The sequence below is a fragment of the Daphnia pulex genome, chromosome 5 (genome assembly GCF_021134715.1).
Source record: "Daphnia pulex isolate KAP4 chromosome 5, ASM2113471v1".
In the NCBI taxonomy this organism is placed as follows: domain Eukaryota; kingdom Metazoa; phylum Arthropoda; class Branchiopoda; order Diplostraca; family Daphniidae; genus Daphnia; species Daphnia pulex.
This window is the reverse complement of record NC_060021.1, coordinates 4,450,999-4,470,946: the sequence shown is the minus strand read 5'-3', so window position 1 is coordinate 4,470,946 and position 19,948 is coordinate 4,450,999. Positions and strand designations below refer to the sequence as shown.

The 19,948-nt window shown below is 35.7% G+C and overlaps 3 protein-coding genes and 1 non-coding gene across 15 annotated transcripts; 1 reads left to right on the top strand and 3 right to left on the bottom strand.

The window, feature by feature from the left end:
- Trnas-acu lies at positions 1 to 82 on the bottom strand. Its single transcript has one exon. It is a non-coding gene; the product is annotated as a tRNA-Ser (tRNA).
- Positions 83 to 8,475: 8,393 nt separating this feature from the next.
- LOC124193469 (protein enabled-like) lies at positions 8,476 to 13,381 on the bottom strand. 9 transcript variants are annotated; one of them, XM_046587297.1, is made up of 10 exons: positions 12,738 to 12,817; positions 12,613 to 12,626; positions 12,412 to 12,468; positions 11,485 to 11,650; positions 11,272 to 11,427; positions 11,113 to 11,213; positions 10,618 to 11,041; positions 10,364 to 10,540; positions 9,544 to 9,787; positions 8,476 to 9,484 (listed from the first exon to the last, which is right to left on the bottom strand). In XM_046587297.1, exons 3-10 carry the CDS (start codon positions 12,414 to 12,416, stop codon positions 9,456 to 9,458), a joined length of 1,302 nt encoding a protein of 433 aa, XP_046443253.1. In that variant the 5' UTR covers positions 12,417 to 12,468; positions 12,613 to 12,626; positions 12,738 to 12,817; the 3' UTR covers positions 8,476 to 9,455. The 9 variants fall into 9 exon arrangements, with proteins under 9 accessions (XP_046443253.1, XP_046443252.1, XP_046443256.1 ...); XM_046587296.1 differs by lacking the exons at positions 12,613 to 12,626; positions 12,738 to 12,817 and adding an exon at positions 13,241 to 13,381; XM_046587300.1 differs by lacking the exons at positions 12,613 to 12,626; positions 12,738 to 12,817 and adding an exon at positions 13,241 to 13,381 and having other exon boundaries at positions 10,364 to 10,537.
- Positions 13,382 to 13,874: 493 nt separating this feature from the next.
- Positions 13,875 to 16,959, top strand: LOC124193475 (KICSTOR complex protein ITFG2-like). Of its 4 annotated transcripts, XR_006874274.1 has the most exons (11): positions 13,877 to 13,996; positions 14,736 to 14,939; positions 15,026 to 15,061; positions 15,133 to 15,301; positions 15,359 to 15,523; positions 15,597 to 15,663; positions 15,719 to 15,864; positions 15,934 to 15,959; positions 16,021 to 16,068; positions 16,433 to 16,520; positions 16,607 to 16,750. XR_006874274.1 is itself a non-coding variant. In XM_046587312.1 (10 exons), the coding sequence occupies exons 2-10, from the start codon at positions 14,748 to 14,750 to the stop codon at positions 16,913 to 16,915; spliced, it is 1,221 nt and encodes a 406-aa protein (XP_046443268.1). In that variant the 5' UTR covers positions 13,875 to 14,021; positions 14,736 to 14,747; the 3' UTR covers positions 16,916 to 16,959. The 4 variants fall into 4 exon arrangements, 3 of the variants coding, with proteins under 3 accessions (XP_046443268.1, XP_046443270.1, XP_046443267.1); XM_046587312.1 differs by lacking the exon at positions 16,021 to 16,068 and having other exon boundaries at positions 13,875 to 14,021; positions 15,934 to 15,982; positions 16,607 to 16,959; XM_046587314.1 differs by lacking the exons at positions 16,433 to 16,520; positions 16,607 to 16,750 and adding an exon at positions 16,151 to 16,420 and having other exon boundaries at positions 13,875 to 13,996.
- Positions 16,960 to 17,344: 385 nt separating this feature from the next.
- On the bottom strand, positions 17,345 to 19,365 carry LOC124193474 (damage-control phosphatase ARMT1-like). Its single transcript, XM_046587310.1, has 6 exons — positions 19,066 to 19,365; positions 18,888 to 18,996; positions 18,545 to 18,786; positions 18,304 to 18,466; positions 17,707 to 18,241; positions 17,345 to 17,631 (listed from the first exon to the last, which is right to left on the bottom strand). The coding sequence occupies exons 1-6, from the start codon at positions 19,125 to 19,127 to the stop codon at positions 17,408 to 17,410; spliced, it is 1,335 nt and encodes a 444-aa protein (XP_046443266.1). The 5' UTR covers positions 19,128 to 19,365; the 3' UTR covers positions 17,345 to 17,407.
- Between the last annotated feature and the right edge of the window lie 583 nt (positions 19,366 to 19,948).

Genomic DNA, 19,948 nt, shown 5'->3' with positions numbered 1-19,948 from the left:
CGACGAGGATGGGATACGAACCCATGCGTGCAATGCACATTGGATTAGTATTCCATCACCTTAACCGCTCGGTCACCTCGTCGACATTTCATTCCTTGACGTTTTTCATCTAAAGCCAGATTATCTCAGTTTATCTGCACCATTGAATTACAGGATAATTATCCCGTATCAAACACCACCACATATCTAGTACACATCCTACGTTTCACGCCCGATTAAGGACTTGATCCCTCGACCTCAGGATTAAAAGTCCTGCGCTCTACCGTCTGAACTAACCGGGCTGTATTATTCTCTCTATAAAAAATTAAGTGAAGATCGTATGAACAGTAATAATAAATTCAATTGATGTTAAAGGCTTAAAACATGACTTCACTAGTAAAGACATGATTCAAATCTGATCACTTTCTGTCCAAAACAAGTAGTTGTTTTTGACAATTAGTATTGTTTGTCGTATAATATGGGTTTGTGGCGCAATGGATAACGCGCCTGACTACGGATCAGTAGATTCCAGGTTTGACTCCTGGCAAGCTCGATTTACTTGCGTTTCAAGGAAGACAGTTGGTACCACTTTGTTATAGCGTTCAAGGACGATGGCCGCCTCGAACGCCCATCGCGAAATTCAAAAAAGTCTTAAACATATAAATCATACCTTCAGAAACGGATTTGAATACAAATTCAGCAACTGCGTTACGCACAATTCTTGGCTTTTCATAACGGTGGCTAGTTTTCTTTCACTATATCCCCTCTTATTCTTTAACTATCTTCCCTCTTACTCTTGGACTTACTTGTATTGGTATTTTTCTTCTCACACTCTTATTCACTTACCTCTTTGCAGTAACCTCCGATAGTTGGTCCTGGCTGGGGAGGAAGAAGAATTGAGCTGATGATGATGTTCCACTCAGTACAAAGAGAACCAAGACGTCGTCAATAATATCAACAGCGTGGCCAACAGCGTCAACAGCGTCATCATCAATGTGGCAAACGTCGTCAACGAGGTAGTCAACTAGGTGGTTAATCAATCAAAATTGTCAAACACAAAATTTTGAAAGCAATGTAGTGCAGTGACAGAATGTCCCTAACTTCAGTTCTTTATTTGTCAAAGTTCATTTTCTCGTGCAACTGTTATTATTCGTTAGCTTGCCGAATTCTGCGTTGATCGTAACCATTCCCCGTAATAGAATTGGCTCTGCTTAAATGAAACTCCTGAATTGGAGATGAAAATAGAAAAACCATCCCTGGAAGAGAATACGCTGGCCGTCTACCGGCTCAGGTCGTGCACAACGCCAATTTTATTTATGCCCCAGAACCCGCGCCGTTATTTAATCCAGATTCCCCAAATGAACCATTTGACTTGGGAATAAGACGAATTGCGGCTCGCCCTTGTGATTTGGAAAAAGAGTCCCTTTCTAGTAAATGAAGTAAATAGGAGGAGAAGTATCTAAAATATATTTTTAAAATGATCTAAAATGGTTCTATTTAAGTCATCCTTGAGTAAGAGGGTCAATTTGGAAGTTGAGAAAGTTTTCTCGAGTTTTCTTCACGAGAAACACAGTACATTTGAATCTTCAATATCAGGACCCTCAAATGAATGTGATCAAACAGCAAACCTTTGAAGAGGACTCTCTTACGAGGACTTTAAGGATGACCTCAAATCTCTAAAGGTAATCCAATCAAGTGGTTCAGTGTATAGTATGTCTTGAATGCATGCTTGATAAAATAACTTTGTGTACCTTATCAGATTTTTTCGTTCTTTACAAAAATACATTATTTTTTACTCTTTTGACAACTGACTAAAAAATATTTCCCCAACAGTTTACAAAATCAATCCCCCGAAAATTATTATTCAAGGAATTGTTACTTAATGGTTTCATTTCATTTTTTATGCATATTCCGACAACACAGCAGTAGTTTGTTTCCAGAGTTTAATATTATTGGAACAGTTTCCTGTTACAGTGCCGAAATTAAGAATTTAACATTCTAAGGAGTGGTGGTCACTAATGGACAAGGGTCAAAGTTGTATATTTCTAATGTGTTCACCGTTATCTCTACTGGAATAAACTTGATTGATTCATGATGAACCGTTCCCGTATTGAAAAGTATGTTCAGAATCAACAGGTCTAAGATTTTTCCAAATGTGAACGATTTCAAGGCCTGAGAATATTTCTCTTAGAGCTAAGTTTTTTTTTCATTAAGTTGGAGAGATTTTGGATTTAAGTTGCGATCTATCTAGTGCATCATCTACAAAATAAAAATGATCTACAAGAATAAGTGGCAGATTAGTAGTTATATGGAATAAGCAGGTAGTGTTCTACGAAGGAAGGTTTTTCGATCTTCTCTTGCACTTCTGTTTGAAGGTGCATTGATATTCATAAAATAAAATGATCTATGTGTCAACGGAAATAAGCCTATCATAAGTATCTAGAAGATTTGGTTTCTGGTTTTTCTCTGAGGCAGCTTTGTTTTGTGCTGTTCATAAATTTGAACTTTGAGAATCGGTCCCGAACCTGCTGGGTGAAATCCAGGTATCCTAGCCAATAGACCATATAGAATTCAAAAGGAATATTCTTTTTGAAACCCGGGATTGGATTCCCGGATGAGTTCTCGCTGCCTGGTTATGATTTTTTTTAACTTCAATTTTTCCACATCATTAAGGAGATGTACAGAATCCTACAAAAAAATTCAAAAAAAATCGACAGAAAAAGGTAAATCCTTGTTTTCAATATCGGATTACTCTGAAATGAAAATGATAATGTCAAGGTGATATTGGTGTTATGGATAGCGCGATGGCTTACAGGAAAGGTTGGTGGTTCAATTTTAATATTTGAAATTGTGAATCCCCTAGCTGAAAAAAAGTTATAACTTACGCAAAATCACAGGTACTGGATTTCACACTGTGGCAGATGTTTGGAAAATATAACTATTCCATCCGGAGTGTTTTCAATAACGTATGTCTCTACTTCACACTGCCATACAAACATATTTAGCTTGATTTATCTAAAATTGATTTTTTAACTCAGATATGCTGTTTCCTGGCAAACCTGCACTTCTTTTGCCCCTAATCATGATCACAATATTTCGTTAATTAGTTCACAGAACCTTTTCTCTTCCTAGATAACATGTTTGCTTTAATTTTTTTATTGTAATAAAATTATGAAAAATGTAATACCAGTTTCTCTAGAGACTTCTTATGTTCTTTTAAATTTTTCTTAGCTTCGGACGAAAAATTATTCAATTTTTTCTTTATTTCTTCCCTATCTCGGGGTTCTTTGCTAGGGCATTGTTGATTAATTATTGCGAAAATCTCATATCAGTGTTGCTGTTTAATTTTGTCATAACTGTAATTGATTGTGCGCCGAGAATAATATCCTTGAGAAAAAACACTCAATAAGTAAAATAATTAGAGAAATATTTACGAACAAGAATGTTTTGACTCTTTATTCTAACTAGTTTGCTTTTAATGCCTTTCTTGCGATGAGCTCTATCTCATTTTCTATTGATTTTTTATTTCACTATTTTTCCATGTTGCAGAGGCGTTTACGTCCTATGGCTGTTATTGCAATGATAAAAACTACTTGTGAAAGCAATTGAAAAAACTTAGTTTTTCAAATGCAAAGTTGAATACAAATTAAATCGTCGTCTGCTATTCCAAATTCCTGCATGCCTTCCAAAGTTATTCTCATTGGCTGATACAATATAAAATACCTCCTCCTTATTAAAGTAAAACATAATTTTGATAATGCTTTACCAAGTCAAGTTGAAAGTCTTACTGAAAGCATAATTAGTTCATATTTTACTTAAAACTTTTGTTTAATTTAAATTCGTGGTTGGAATTCTACCCCAGTTGTCTGAAAATACAACTGCTGTATACAACTTTTCGCTGTCGACAATGGGAAAAGTGATCTCTACCAAAAGGGTGAACTGTTGCGGATAGCGATCGATGAAGCCCATTGCATAACTACGTGGGGCTTGGACTTTAGGTTTTGGTTCTTAATTGAAATTATTGCTAGCTCTAATTTTAATTTTAATTAGAAAGGAGTATGGCAATCTTTTATTGTTACGTAACGTGTTTCCTACCCTGCCAATAGTTGCGCTAACCGGAACTTCCAGTGCAAGGACACAACGCGAAATCATTTCGACACTGCAGTTGATGGATCCGTTCGTGTTAATATTTTTTATTGAAATCCTAATTATTTTCAATATTTGAGTTGTTTTTATTTCTTGATTTAGATCTGTTGGCCAGTGTGTCCGTGATGACTTGAAATTGTCATTGATAAGCAAAACGTCCAACGAAAAAGCCACGGCGTTGATGAAATGTTTAATCAGTGAGGATTATCCAAATCAATGTGGTATCATTTATTGTATCACGCAAAAGAACTGTGTAGAGCTTGCTGATTTTTTTGTGAAGTGTGGGTTTTCGGCCACCTTCTATCACGGTGGTCTAGAGGAAGAGAAACGAAAAGTTCGTCAGGCAAAGTCAAAGTTTTTTTGTGTAATTATTGTAATTCTTAATGTGAATTCATTTCAAATTTTTTGAAATTTGAAATGTCTGCGAATAACTTGTTATTCAAAGATGTTTATTATTATATATTCTAAAAATGCTACTTGAAACTCTATTTTAATATTATGTGTGCCACCGTTGCTTTCAGTTTGGGTATTAATAAGCCTGGTAAACGTGCTTTTAAATTCAATTTCACATCCGATAGTAATCCCTTCTCTTTTTAGATGTCCGATCGATTTTGGCATACCCCGAGGGTATGGCGGGAAACAAAGAAAGGGGAAATGCTGACAAAAAAAGTTGTTTTTGTCACCATTTACCCTCGGGATATGCCGCGGGTAGGGACACGCTGAGCTAGATTTCCCGTAGGTGAGCCAATAATTGTGGTCTATCAAATATCTCCTTAAACCCGTGAATAATATTAGAAATAAAAATCAGAAAAATAAAGAAGAGTTCTTTATCTTTCCGATGAAAAAAAACGATGGCTCTACAATTAAAATAAATATTTAAAAAAAAAATTCCCGTGCGAGACACCGTAGGGCCTATCTCGCGCGGGTTAAAACACCACAATTGGCAAGGGGTGAGCCAATATTTGTGATGTGTACTGTACTGCAACTCGTTTATTTGGGGTTAAAAGCCGTGCCCACAGCTACATAACTTAAACTCTGCTGCAAAGGAGAACAGTTGAAAAGATTGCAGCCGTGAGTATGCTACCTTGCTCAAATTCGAATATTTATACTGTTTAAGAGCTAGACCGAACTAGACTGCTCTACAAGTAAATGAACTTTCCTTGACGTAATCATTCATAGCCTTGTTAGGGGCTTAATAGTGGTAAACTATGGTCATTCATTATGTGTCCTACTGTATACTTAAATCGCTCGGAGGACTTTCTTGCCATTCTAATCATGGGTTGTTAATCGTTTTTTCAAATCGTCAGCTGACCTGATGCAAGGTTGACATTCTTCGTGATTATTTATTTGCATATCGGTCACTTGTCCTTTTTGGCCTTTAAAATATGCAAATGAAGGTCAACATGACCTTGTTTCGAAGTTTTTCCCGTCTGATCTTGTCTATTTTTTTCGGTTTCCCTCACCCATCCCCTAGCTTCGAGAAAGAAAATGGAAAATTGTAATTCAATAAGCTGCCATCATGGATTTCCATTTCGCGCGTTTTCGAAAAGGAAGTTGAGTTTAAGGGGGAAAAAGAAAAACTGAATTAGTTTAGATTCGATCTCTTCCTTCCCTTAATTTGCATATTTTTATCTGATATTTAAACTTTGAAAGAACTGCCCCGAAAGATGGACGCCGCCAAACTGGATTGTACAATATGGTCCAAAAAAATCCGAACAGTGATTTTATTTTGAAAGCCACCTACCCACATTGTGGGAAACTACAGTACCTACGTAAAGTTTGGGAACGCGCGCACGCGCGCTAGAGAACCTTATGGAGTTTGGCTTTTTTTCTCGGCGATCAAAAAAATCCAATTTTCGTCGGATCGCGATGAAATTTTTTTTGGCCGTAGCCATTATAAGTAGCAATAAGCTGATTTTTTTTCATATTTTTCCTATTAAGGGGAGGGTAGGTTTAAAATGGATCCCTAAGTTTGGGAACACTCTATAGTGCTCCATGCAAATTAGCGTACTTTGAAGGGGAATAACTAAAGAACGGGTAGAGCTAGGAAGACGCGGAAAACTCTGAAATGAAGAACTTCGCAAGCTCAACAGAAGTCTTTATTTTCAGATTTTGTGCGTCATATATAATCTAGTCAATTATTAATTTAAAACAGTTTTTATTTTATTGCCCGTGTTTGTCCCTTTCTTCCCGCCCCCCCCCCCCATTTCCACCCCACGTGCTTTTTTCTCTGTTAAACAGAGAAATCGCGCGCTTATGAGGGGGTGACAACCTGGCGTGGGTGATTTTTATGATCGCCGAGAAAAAAAACCAAACTCCATAAGGTTCTCTCGAGCGCGCGCGCGTTCCCAAACTTTAGGTAGGTACTGTATGTTTCACTTTTGGTTCTAATTTTGGGGGGCTAAGGAGTGGGGGTCACATATACGGCAATCGGCAACGCCAAATAAAATGCCTGAAAAATTTGTCAAAATGGGGGTGTCACGAAAATCGTGATACCTCGAACATCTTAAAGAATTATTTAAAATCCTTTTGGAATCTTGAAGAAAGATGAAAGGGCTATATTTTGTAATAATTAATTTTTTAGAAGCCGAATATACGGCTAAAAGCGATGTAGTCGGAGGGGGAGACTTTAGGTTTTTGTGATATTTCACGATTTTCAATCCCGATTATCTCGGGAACGAAACAAGATAAAAATCTAGACTTTGTTCCGTTAGAATCGCCTTGCGATTCTGAACAATATCGACCTAGTCCGGATTTTTAGAGTCCTTTTCCGGATAACGATCCGAAAACGACCTCCGTCAAAAATGGGGTATTTCGGTGTGGTTGATTGGGAGATCGCTTGTTAAATTTAAACGGTGAGGCTGAAATTTTTACCAAACATTTCTAATAGCCTCGTTGACACTAATCACTCCACTAATTTTTTTGAATCCTCGTCAAGATTAACCTAACTTTTTATCTGATAAAATTTAGTCGTTTTTACACTTTTTAAATTTCGCGCCACCAGGTGCTGCCACCTTTGAATTTTCCACCATTGGTTAACAAGGGATTCGCCACTTAAAGAGACCGTTTTGACTTTTTGGGGTTTTTAATTTTGCGGAAATCGTCGCTGGGAGTTTTTAAAAAAATTAACAAATAGATGGATTTTGTTCAAATTTTTTTTTTTCAGTCCATTGGTAAAAACCGCAATCGTTTAGCTTTTGTAGTTTGGGAGATATTACAAAAAAACTGATGGGGGGGAAGTATCCAAAATTTTGACTTTTTCGGGTTTTGTGCAGCAGCTTTCTCGTCAACCGCTGCACCTAAAAATAGTCTAATTGTTTCAAAATTATGGGATATCCCATCGCTTCAAAGTTTTTTCAGGGTTTTTCAATACTCGGGTTAGATGCCGAGATATTAACGATTAAAATTTTGGAAAAAATTCCATAAATTTTTTTCGTGTTTTAGCCATGCCAGCCTTTATCCTATAAGCCATCTAGCGCTGGCAATATTAACATTTGGCCTCTTTAGCTTTAGGGTCTGTTGGGGTGACCACCCCCATTCTGTTGGTGTAGGCTGACGTTATGAGGGTGGTCACCCCAACAGACACCTCAGTTTTTTGTAATATCTCCCAAACTAAAAAAGCGAAGCGATTGCGGTTTTTACCAATCGACTTAGAAAAGAATTTTGCACAAAAATCATCTGTTTGTTAATTTCTAGAACCCCCAGCGACGATTTCCGCAAAATCAAAAACCCCCAAAACGGCCTCTTTGAGTGGTGAATCGCTTGTTAAAAATAGTTTGTCCTTATGACAACCAATTCTGATAGATAAATCAGCCAATCAAAGCATTCCAATGTGCTTAATTGATTTACAATCGTAATACAGTTAAGCGGACTTAAAAACTTAAAAACACAAACCTTCACGCCAGGCAAACGCGCCATTTATTTTTCAAAATCTTTCAAAGAACTGTTTTTTTTTTTTTAATCAATACCAACCGAAAGAGACTAGCGGCGATCAAACCCGTTAGATGGTTGCCATAGGTTTTGGTCGTTTTCATATGGAATCACCCATTTATATTTATCTATCGTAAAATGAAAACTTTGGGAATTTATAGTAATGGAATGAGGGCTTTTTTTTACTCAATGGGTTGAACGTACAGTAAAGTTCACTATTTAGTAACAGTGCCGTTCAGTGCTGAACTCGGCGGAACTACGCTGTTAATAAAAGTCGATAAAAGCGTAATGATGCAATGACAATATTGAACATAAAGGTTATTTACTCCCTTTTGATCTTGTGTATTTCAAGTAGTAAATATTTAAGTACCGCGCGTTATTACCGCAAATGAAAACTGTTGATCCACTGAATAAATCGACTAAGGGCAGAAAATCATGTTTTTATTTACCTCAAAGTCATCGGGTAACCAATTGAGATTTACACAACAGACTGCAATATCATGACAATGCACAATTGTAAAGCTTACAAAACGACAAAGAAGAATTCCAACGAAACAAAAAGTTGGAATGAAGTGATTAATACGTTTTATCGTCTTGAAAAAGGTATAGTTTGGTCTTCAAGAAACATCGCAAATGGAATTCTTTGAGGTGCTGAAGTCGATAACATATACATCAACTTGTGATCTCGAGAAAAAGGCGTTGAAAATTGAAGAACAGAAAATCTAGAAACTATAGCGAAGCAACGGAGGGTTCAGTTCGGATTTATAACATTTTATTTCGTTGGTGAAACTTTTAAATTGGTATACGAAACAACCCAATTCACCTTAGTTTTCCACGAGCTTTTACTTCACATAAAAGAAACTGATTTAAGAAGTGAAACAATATTGCAGTAAATTTTGCTGAGATTAAGAGAGGGTACACTTGCCAAACATAATTGACATATCCTCGTTCATATTCATTCAAAGGGGTAGAAAATATCTTTTAAAATGGCAAAAAAAACTTATTATATAAACTGGGCAAGGAAGCCAGGAAAGGTGGAAAACGGCGAAATAATATGGCTTTTGTGTTTTACCTTTTACGAGAACAGGGGAAACCGAATTTCGTCTTTCAAACGAAATTAAAACTTCACATTATCACTAGAAGACATTCAACATCGGCTGGACTATCCAATTTAAATTGTGTCAAAAGTACACGTCAACTAGATAGTGAACTCAAAAGAAATGGTTGGAGCAGTTCCGAAAAACGTCATTGGAACATTGTAAAGAAAAGAATAAAGAAAAAGCAGTGTTGGGATTAAATATGCGCAATTTATCATAGAAAGGGAGGGTCAAGATACAAAAAATTAAATTGTTAAAAACTCGTGAAAAAAAATAAAACTTTCTGTGGCCTTCTCGAACATTCTATCGTCGCCCTAATTCTTGGCGAATAACTGTTAAATATAATAAACTTTGAAATACCAAGAAAACATTATGTAATTTATAAATTTACCTTCGATAATTTCTTGCTTGACTCTGTTAATTTCTTTTCGAATTTCCAATACCAATTCTTGTTTGAGAAGGTCAAAATCCACCGATACGTCTGAGCCATTACCGATACGACAATTAGACTCTTCCCCAGTAGATCCGCTCCGTTTTCTATTACCAAGAGGGGAATCACCTCCTCCAGGAACCGCCAGAATGCTATTTCCATTTATCTTGTTATTACCAACAGTTTTTTTGTCAGAAAGTTCGTCCTAATAAAAATAGATAATAAGAATTCTTAAGAATTAAAAGATAAATATTGAAAAAAAAAAAAAAAAAATCCTGGCTTAAACAAAAAATCCGTCGTGACTATAAAAATTTCATACATTAAGCATTCATAACTTAACCAAAGGCAGAATTGTGAATTTCACCGAGCATCGAAACAAACAGAGCTAGGATAATCTAAATTACTGAATAGACTTGTTTTAAACTTTTAAAATGTCTTAAGTAAATGTATAAAATAGAAATCACTAATAACAGTAACCTATGAAACGGCCCTTGCACAGATTTGCATGAAGAAAACACGCATGAAAAGGTTAGCTTACGAAAATACCGAGAAATACGTTTTTTAGAATCTTAATTGACTACAAGTCCTATAATACCAAAGTATGGATTCTCTTAGAAAGAAAATTCTGCATTGTTTTTGTTTTTGTCTAAGGTTTGAGTCTTTTTGACATTTAGTATACAAATAAAAGGTTCGTAAAACTATATAGATATTGACACAGAGCGAGAACGAAAAAAGAGCGCGCTCTGCCAAACTAAACGATAAATATGCGGAATGGACTTACTTGTTGTACTACATCTTTATTTTCTGCTGCAGCGCGACGTCTAGCAAGAGTTTTTGCCATTTCATCCATCATAGAACCTAATCCGCCAATACCTGGTCGTTCAGCTTGTCCTCGACCAATGGTGCCATATGTACTGCTGCTGCTACTACTGCTGCTGCTGCTGCTCTCTGCTGACTGCTTTGGTAGAAAAAAAAAAATAACATTTAAATTAGACATTTTCAACTTTTAATTTTTACATTAAATTGGAAACAGACCTTGTTGCTTCTTTTCAATTTCGCATTCTTAAGGGCATTTGCAAGAGATCCAGGATCACCATCATTGCTCAACGATCTTCCAAGACCAGGAGGAGGAGGAGGTGGAGGAGGCGGTCCACCACCACCAATTGGAGATGATACACCAGATGGTTGCGCAAATTGAGGGCTACTCGATATCATGGATGGTATTGGAGGGGCAAGAGGGGGTGCTGGTGGAGGAACTGGACCAACTGGCAACACAGGAGCTGGTGGTGGTGGAGGAGGTGGAGCTGGAGGACCGGCAGGCAAAGGAGGAGCTAATGGAGCTGAATTATTTCTCTGATGACCAACAGTTTGTGTGTTCATCGGTTGCATTGCAGGGTTACTAGTTGAATGATTTAGTCCTTGTTGTTGTTGCTGGGATAATCGTCTTTCTTGCTGAACCCTATTGAATTTTAAGATTGCATATCAGTGATAAAACTCACATTTAAATAATATCAATAAAAACGATCTAACATGTATGGATTTTCTTCTTCGAAACCGGATCCGTTGGGTGCTTGATAAATAGCTTGAGGAATTTGAGGAGGTGTCGAACGAGGAATACTGCTGTTCATCGTCTGTTCAGACATAAGATAACTTAAATACTGTTGGATAATTGCGAGGCAAAACGAATACCTCCAAAGAGCGGAGCATAGCGATTGCAAATGCATCAGCGTCATCTTTACTGCTAAAATTAAGGCCGTAGACTTGTTTACTGTCACGCCATTGATGGAAAGTAGGAGTTGCTTGATTGTACTTCAATCCACGTACTAAAGCGCAATTAATTACGACCTAAGACAACAACATTATTAAAAGAAAAGAAAAGCTAAATGAGATTAGTAATAATACTTCGTGATCTTGAAGCTTTCTTCCAACGACTCGGAAAGAATTATTGGCTTGATGATGATAGATGTGCACCTTTGAAAGACCCGATGATGAGCCACTTGGAATCCAGCGTTTGTTCGTGTCGTCGTAGACCATAACAGAGGCCCGGGCTGAAGCTATGCTTACCTCACTGAGTTAAGGGAAAATGATCAGATGGGTTAAACAAACGTAATTTTTACCATTCTTTTTTTTACGAAAAATTTAATGTATTCATCTTAACTACTGGAATTCATGCAAACAATTAAAAAACCCCGTCTTTTAAAATAATTTAAAATTCGTAATGTATGAACAATGAGACTTTACTGTGCCTCTATAAAACATTCAGTATTCTTCGTAAGATCCATCAATGTTAAAGACAACACAACAAATCTAACAACTCCACGGAATATTCTATAACTAATAGAAAAGACACCAGGACAATGAGGCCTTAAGACGCTGCGCGAAGAATTCAGACTGACTCTGATATCTACGTTAGAGAAATAGGCTCTGCCTCTCCCCTTCGTAAAGTATGGGGACAGTCGAGCAAAGAGAGAAGGCGGACGGCGATCAATACTAGCCTCTTTAGATCAATAAACGTCACCTATTCCTCTAGTTACTAATCTTACAGCAAATGCTACCCATTTCATTCAATGTAAAATTTTGCCGGGATAACAATGGCATTTTTACTAAAAACAAAGGAATAAAAAATTAGGAATATCAGTAAATTATGATTCATACTACCAGGCACACATATTTCACAATAAAAAAACTTATAAAAAATCAACCTTAAAATATCTACTGAAGCATCTTCAGGTTACTACTTTTATTCTACTGACTCAACAATAATTTTGTAATTAAAGCATGAATGAAAAGTTTAGAACTACCAAATAGATACTGAATCGATTCACATACCTCATTTTACAGAGTGTTGTTAGTCCGATAACATGAATTGGTTGAGAAAAAAAGAATCTGCAGTTTTAAGAAATCAAGAGAAAATAGTTCAATAATAAGACACTTTGAGGAAACAAAATAGGTTTATTACTTAAATAAAAACTAAAAAATTTTTATAAACAAATAAAAAGAAAAAAAAAGCCTCCAAAACATTTGATTTACCAAAATGGCTGGAACTGTGATTTTAACAATAATATGTAAAGAGAAGCCGAACATAAGAGTGAAATTCACTGAACGATACACATTTTCTGTAAGAATTAAATACCAACAATTTTAGGGCAACTTACTAATAATCTGAGTGTAGTTTTCAACTATCACAGTACCACTCCCTCAAGCTGTCAAAGCCAAAAATGCGCCATGTTTAACTACTGCGAACGAACCTGAAGCAGCTCCAATATTTTTTATACCCCAAACAAAGTAAAACGACGGGAGGGAAATTGTAGATTGTACCCAAGCTGATTGTACTTGCGTCTTGCGTCATTTCATTTGTCAATTCTCAGTTTTCCTCATAACTCGTTTACTCAGATTATTTTTATTTGTCACTTCCTATTTCAAAATAATTTTGATAGCCATAATTTCAGAGGAAATAAAACGAAAAACGATAACTAAACCGAACGATTTTCTTCTGAATTTTTAAAGTATATGTGTTCCTTAAAAACCAGAGCTATGATAAAACACAGCGTTTTAAGAGTCGTAACAAAATTTTGTGTGTAGTAGATCTTACTCACTACTATCTTAGCAATAAATCGACAGAAATTACAAATTATGCTTTTAACCCCAATTTTTTTACCTTTCAAACTTGAAGTTAATATATGTACTGGCGAATTAGGTAGAGGGAAATGACAATGGCATTAGAAAGACAGTAGAATTTTTTGATAGGATGCTACACAAGCTGTGCCTAGTATCAGTTCTGCATGAATTATCGGTACTAAACGAATGCAGTGCAATACTAACGATAATATATAATCTGTTACAGTATGTTATCTTTTATCGCTGTGAAAGTCAATGGTAATGTAGTGCTAGGTTCAAATCATTATGGACATTATATGAAATCTATATAAGTAGGCCAACTACAACAAATAAACCAAACGCGGGAGCATCATCGTGATTCTGATTCGTGAATGTATTTTTAATCATAACTACATTTACGATGTTACATTTAACTCAGATAGATTCTGAAAATTATGAACGAAAACGCGCGTTTTTTTAAGGGAGGACATATTAGTACATGACATTATACATATGTTGTACATGATAATTATAATAGTAATATTAATCAAACAGTATAATAATAGTAGTAATCAAACGGCAAATAAACGACGTCATTCTTCAATAGAAACAATGATTTCAACAAACTGTCGTTAATTCGTTATGTTTAAAAGACATCGTCGCATTGAATTCTAATTTATATTTTTCTACCGCCTCTAGCAGACATAACTTCAGTCAGACATTTGTTTTTCACCATCCCCTTCTGACCCCCTTGCTCAGTAGACCACAATAAAACTCTAAACATAAACAACTAATCTTACCTAGCGGGAGACTACTAGTAAGTATCTACTCTTTTTCCTAAAGTAAGTTTGATGACCAAAAAGTTTAAATTTCGTTATTGTTTGATATGGAGTCATTTGTTCAGTGGTTTCAACATTCTAGCTGATTCTAGCTCCCAATGGCCAGTGTCTGCTGGTTACGCTCCTTAGCGTTAGGGGTGCCTATAGGAATCAGTTTTCTTTCTTCGGTCTGTTACATAGCTAAAGTCGACGGCGTTTCAATGCAACCAGTGAGAGCTCTTTACAATATTTTAAGATTTTTAAAAAAGGATTTAATGCACTAGTTTCTATCTTGTATTTTTAATAGATCCTGAACCCAAAAGATAGTACAACATGTGATTATGTTCTTCTAAATCGTTGGGCTGTCAGGGACTTTCAAATTCAGAGAGGAGATATTGTCTCATTGATTTCACCTAGGAATCCAGATTCATGTCTGATCAAACGTGTTGTTGGCTTAGAAGGAGATGTTGTAGAAACTAAAGGGCATGCCCATTCACATGTCAAAGTTCCTGAAGGTTTTTGTTGGATTGAAGGAGAAAATCATTCTCAGTCCATGGACTCAAATTTTTTTGGTCCAATTCCCCTTGGCTTAATAACTGCTAAAGCTACTCATATTGTTTGGCCATTGAATAGAGCATGTAGGCTTATGTTGCATAATAATGAGTTAAATGCTTAGATTTATGAAAAGAGTAACCCATTTAAGTGTTTAAATATTGAAATAATTCTTGTTTCATTTAGAACTGAAATACAATGAGAGCTGTGTCTTATGTGGAACGTCTTGAGTTTGATTTCCCTGGATCAGTTTTCAAAAATGCATTTTTGTTTGGTGATGTTGATAATGACAAATGTGAAGAACTTGTTGTGGGTAACGAAAATGGAGATGTGTACATTTACAAAGGCAGCGCTAGTAAATGTTGGAGAAGAGCTAGTGATTTGGGAATGGTTAGTTCATAAATTTCTCAAATGCTTTATTACTTTTTTAACTAGCAAAATATTTTACTGTCATACGCTGTTAATTTTTTTCTCAGGTAACTGCAATTGGAGTTGGTGATATATTCAATGCGGTAAATTAGTTAACGAAAACCATGTGCATATTGAACTACAAAAAAATAACGTTATAAACGTATTGAATAAGGGTCGAAATTCTTTGGTTGTGGTTAATGGGGAAGGCTGGTGTTACATTTTTGATTTCCTCACGGATACGTGCAGCGACGGTGAACTTCCCATGAAACCGACTCACGTACAACGAATTCCGGCTAATACCAAAGTCCTTCTCCTGCATGATGTGAATTCAGACGGAATGAGTAAGAACATTGTAGAAATTCATAATTATTATTAGTGTTACCTTTTTTGAATTTCAGTTGAACTTGTGATTGGATTGACGGACCGAGTTGTCCGCACGTATCAGTGGATTAATACAAAACTGGTTGGTCTCAACAAATGGGAGTTCGCTAATCAAATTGGTACTGTGGGTATAAATGACATGGCCAACCGCACCCCTTCACTTCTAGTTGCCCATCCGGGAGGTATTTGTCAAAATATATTCACACGACAACCATCGCATACGTTTTTACATTGAGATGCACAATTTTTATACAGGTACGTTTATTCGGTTGAAATGTAAGCCTTTAGAAAATTGTGAAGATCATGGAAAAGAAGAACCAAGGTAAATTGTATAGATTAAAGGCGCATGAAGACGTAAAACTGATTTCTTTCTATAGGGAGTTATTATCTAAAATGTCAATTGATTATCATCCACTTGCATACTCACATATGCGCAATCCAAATGTATCAACGGAAATATTAGGGAACATATCACAGGGAATATCGCATCAAGATGAAAATAAGGGAGCCCTGTATGCCGTTGGTGAGTTTATGGCGATCCAATTTGTATTATCTTGTTTGTTGGTTTTTTGTTTACTTTCAATTTTATTAGCTACACTTGACGGAACCTTGATGATGGTACGAGATGAGCAAATTTTGTGGTAATTTTTTTACTTTTTCGCTATATATGTTACATTAGATAAGGCACATAAAGTTTGAGAACGCGCGAGGGAACCATTTGAAAAAGGTAAAGTTCTTTACGTTCCCAATCAAAATTGAGTCTTCATCGGAAAGCGCCAATATTTTATTTATTTATTTTTTACAAGTAGTCATTAGATTTAGTTATAGTTACACAATTTTTTAAAAACATTGTTTCAATCAAGGAAAGGATAGGTTTCAGGGCGATTTAAAGTTTGGAAATCACAAAAAAGTTTAATTGGCGGCCTTTTAACTTGTTAAACTAGTAAAAAATAAACAATGGTCGCTTTTCGACAAAAACATCTTTTCGGGAACGGCGTGGAAAATATCTTTTCCCGTGATGCCCTCGTGCGTTCCCAAACTTAAGGCAAGTACTGTAAACGGTATTTTTTCCCTCGGATTTCGTCTTTTAGGTCGTTACAAGTTGATCATCAGTTATTTGCTCTATCGAAACTAGACATAACAGGCGATGGCCGGGAAGAAGTGGTCGCCTGTTCATGGGTAATGAATGGCTTATTATTTTGTGGTCTACTCTAGCTTCTGATTACATCAAAGCTCATTTGATTGATTTGTTAATTTTTATAAAGGATGGACAAACATACATTGTAAACCAAGAGAAGCAAACTGTTCGGTTCCAATTTGATCAATCCGTTTCAGCCTTCACCGCAGGTTATTATTCCTTAAATTCCCAATCGTCTTCCCTCCCCGCTTTTGCTTACGCAACGTTCCACAACAAAATCTACGTGTATTACAACGTCTCTCTTCCAAGAATAACTCTCCACACTTCTAGCGAACTTCTCAAAACGAAATCTGAAAATTTAGATGAGAACTTGTTGAAGTATCTTACGAATCCTTCGAAATTGAGCGAAATATTTGCTAAAACACTTTACAAATAAAAATTCTCTATTCCTCTAACCGAAAATAAAATAAATTAAATTTACGAAGGAAATTAAATTTGTGGCTGAAAGGCTTTTTTATGATTTCATTTGAGAATTTTCATTGAGAATGTTGCAAGTGCCATAACTATATCTACTTAGCGTGATTTGCTAAATCGCATGTTTTGTACACTGAAATACTAGCTCTGCCGCTTATATGTATATAAAAAAACAAACCAAAAAAAAAACATGCGTTGTAAAACAACCAACAGGTAATTGTTATGTTATGTTATGTTTCAATTTATATAGCGCCTAATTCAGTGAGTTCATAAAAGACTACGAAAACGCGTATAAGATGTGGAACTTAAAAAATATTATAGTATTCGTTCCCAGATTTATAGTGTGAACCAGGTAAATTTCTTCATGTTTATTGAAGAAAAAGAGAAAAGATAACATCAAATTTATTTTATTTATTTTTTAATGTAAAATGTTATCTCCTTTAGAACACGGAAGCTATTTTGCAAATTGTATCAAGCCGTAATTTCCATTAGTCATCCAATCTTTGTCAAGCAAATCCAATTCTTTTATCTTAGACGATGGTAAATCACAAATAATTTCTGCTTTAATTGTTCGTAACGCAAGCAAAGGCGCTGGACTGAATCCTTGTAAAAAAGTTTTAAATGGGGTGGAAGACGGCCAGCAGAGTTCTCCGCCAAGTTTTCTGTAATTAAGGTCACCTAAACATTTTGTAAAAATAAAATTAATAACCTTAAGGCGACCAGGACAATTTGCAATTTAGAACAATAATGCACCTTTAAAGATAATGAGTTGGCTACGACAGAGTTTTTTGTAAAGTTTAGGATCTTCCTCTTGCAGTACATGATATGGTAGTGGCAATGTAAAATAACTCTCTTCAAGCACCTGAAACTGGTTTGAGTGTAGGTAAGCGCGGCATTTCTCGGCAAAATGTTGCAATTCAGTGCAATCATTTTCCATATACTGAAGCGCCCATTTAAGATCATTACAAGTTGTGTCGGAAACAAACCACGGAATTTTTTTTACGTAGAAATTAACCCGGTCGAAAAGCTTGTGAGATATGCAATAAACAGCAAGGCAGAGATCAGCAACCATTTCCAGTCCTGAATTGTCCATAATTATGCTAAGTTCTTTATTATCATATGGGTTATTCTGAATGTGTTCCATATGAAGCCAAACTTCATTAATATTATTAACTAAGATGTGTGAGTTTAGCTGTTTTATGTCATCAAAAAAAGAGTTTGATTTGACTTCAGTATTGGTATTTCCAGCTGATAGAGACAGGTCATTTCGATTCCCCCATAGACAAATCTAAAAGAAGAAAAACTTTAATAACCTTTTCAATTAAGCATTTATGAAAATTTATAATTAACCTCAATAAGTTTCATGAAATGAACATGTAACTCTGAGGAACTATAATTTGACTTTAGACACAATCCATTGGTATAGGAAGCAAGCTGGCATATAATGTTTTTCTGCACAAAGAATGCTTCTTCTTTCATGTGACTGAATGGATCAAATCCCTTCAAATGTACGCTGGAAACAGATAGATTATTTCCGGAAAAAATTATTTCTGCTGACAGGTGTTAATAATCCAAATGTAATTGAAAATACCTGTCATTAAACATATAATAAATAGCTCTGTACATGTAACACTCCACAAGCAACCAAGGTGAGTTGAACCAACAAGGTGCAGCACTGTCTTTAGTTTCAATCAATTCTGTATTCCATTTTTCACTATCTTGAAGGTGAGGACAATCTATTTCAAATTTGCTAAGTGTTTTGTTTGTTTGCATTTCACTTCTTAGCTTAGATAATTTTCCAATAATCAGTTTTAAGTCTTCTAATGCTGCAGCCTATCAATAGTTGTAAAGAGGGGATAGCTTTACGTTAATGTATTTGAACAATATTAAACATAATAAGAAATATTTGTATCAGACAGCAACTTCAATTTTACCTCAGAATGACTACTTTGCACAATTTCATTCTTACTGCGACATAAAAAGTCTATCACCTTTGTGAGAATAACTGGCATTCGATCTTTCACTGTCCTGTAAGCAAACGAGCTAAAAAAAACAAAACATATTTCATGGGTCCTTTTGGTTGGTAACTAACATTTTTACATTTCGACTTACCCCTCAATCTCGGCTGACAAATAAGGATATGGTGGACGACTTTTATTAAATGAAAAGGTCATTGCTATTATAGCAATCTGTGGTTAGAGATGAATTCCTCAAGTGGTAATTACTAATTAGTGCAACGTGCAAATACAAAACAAATTTCAACTTCAACTGATTTAACCATGAAGGAGGAATGGAGGAGGAGCTCTTTAGCTGGTCGGGCAAATTTTTGAGGTTAGATCTATTGCCACGATAAGGCGTCGTGGCGCGACGGTCGAAACTGTCTATTGCCCTATTGCCACGACCATGGCCTACTCTATGGTTAAGGCCTGTAAACTTGAATCCTGCGAGAGGATCTGAAAAATTCCCTATCCTTTCCCCGTGCAAGAGCCAATCAGAAGAAAAAACGAGGCTGTAACTTCGCCATCTGGCGATTGATATTGCTTTCTCGTTATAATGGTTAGGTAGTCTTATAAATTTTTTACTATTTCCTCTAAGCAATGATACATTGATAGGTGAGTTGGTAGCGGTGCCATCACCATGTAGTGGAGTCAAGATCATTTTTGACCGGGAACAAATTGCAATACGAATTTTTTTTCATGAGCTTTGTTATTACTATAATTTTATATTTGTTGTAAAAACACTTCTCAGAAATACTAATTTTTACAATAAAAAAAATAGAAAACAAAATGTAAAAATTAGAAAATGTATTAGAATTGTGATAAGAAATAAAAATAATTTTTTTTACAGCTTATGTTCCCCGTCTTTTTATTGATCAGAGTTCCAATTTTTAATGTTATAGCTTTAACGATGTTTTAGTAATTAAATATACTGTGAGGATGCCTCAAATTTAATGAAATCACCAAAAGGTGTTTACAAGGGACCATATGGCGGATAG

Coding starts and splice junctions, on each gene's coding strand:
- LOC124193475 (XM_046587312.1), top strand. CDS start 14,748: ATGAGAGCTGTGTCTTATGTGGAACGTCTTGAGTTTGATTTCCCTGGA. Junction 14,940..15,025: donor GAGCTAGTGATTTGGGAATG/GTTAGTTCATAA, acceptor TTTTTTTCTCAG/GTAACTGCAATTGGAGTTGG. Junction 15,302..15,358: donor TGTGAATTCAGACGGAATGA/GTAAGAACATTG, acceptor TTTGAATTTCAG/TTGAACTTGTGATTGGATTG.
- LOC124193474 (XM_046587310.1), bottom strand. CDS start 19,127: ATGACCTTTTCATTTAATAAAAGTCGTCCACCATATCCTTATTTGTCA. Junction 18,467..18,544: donor TATTATATGTTTAATGACAG/GTATTTTCAATT, acceptor ATCTGTTTCCAG/CGTACATTTGAAGGGATTTG. Junction 17,632..17,706: donor CCAACTCATTATCTTTAAAG/GTGCATTATTGT, acceptor CAAAATGTTTAG/GTGACCTTAATTACAGAAAA.
- LOC124193469 (XM_046587292.1), bottom strand. CDS start 11,864: ATGGATCTTACGAAGAATACTGAATGTTTTATAGAGGCACA. Junction 10,541..10,617: donor AATTGAAAAGAAGCAACAAG/GTCTGTTTCCAA, acceptor TTTCTACCAAAG/CAGTCAGCAGAGAGCAGCAG. Junction 9,485..9,543: donor CAAGCAAGAAATTATCGAAG/GTAAATTTATAA, acceptor TATATTTAACAG/TTATTCGCCAAGAATTAGGG.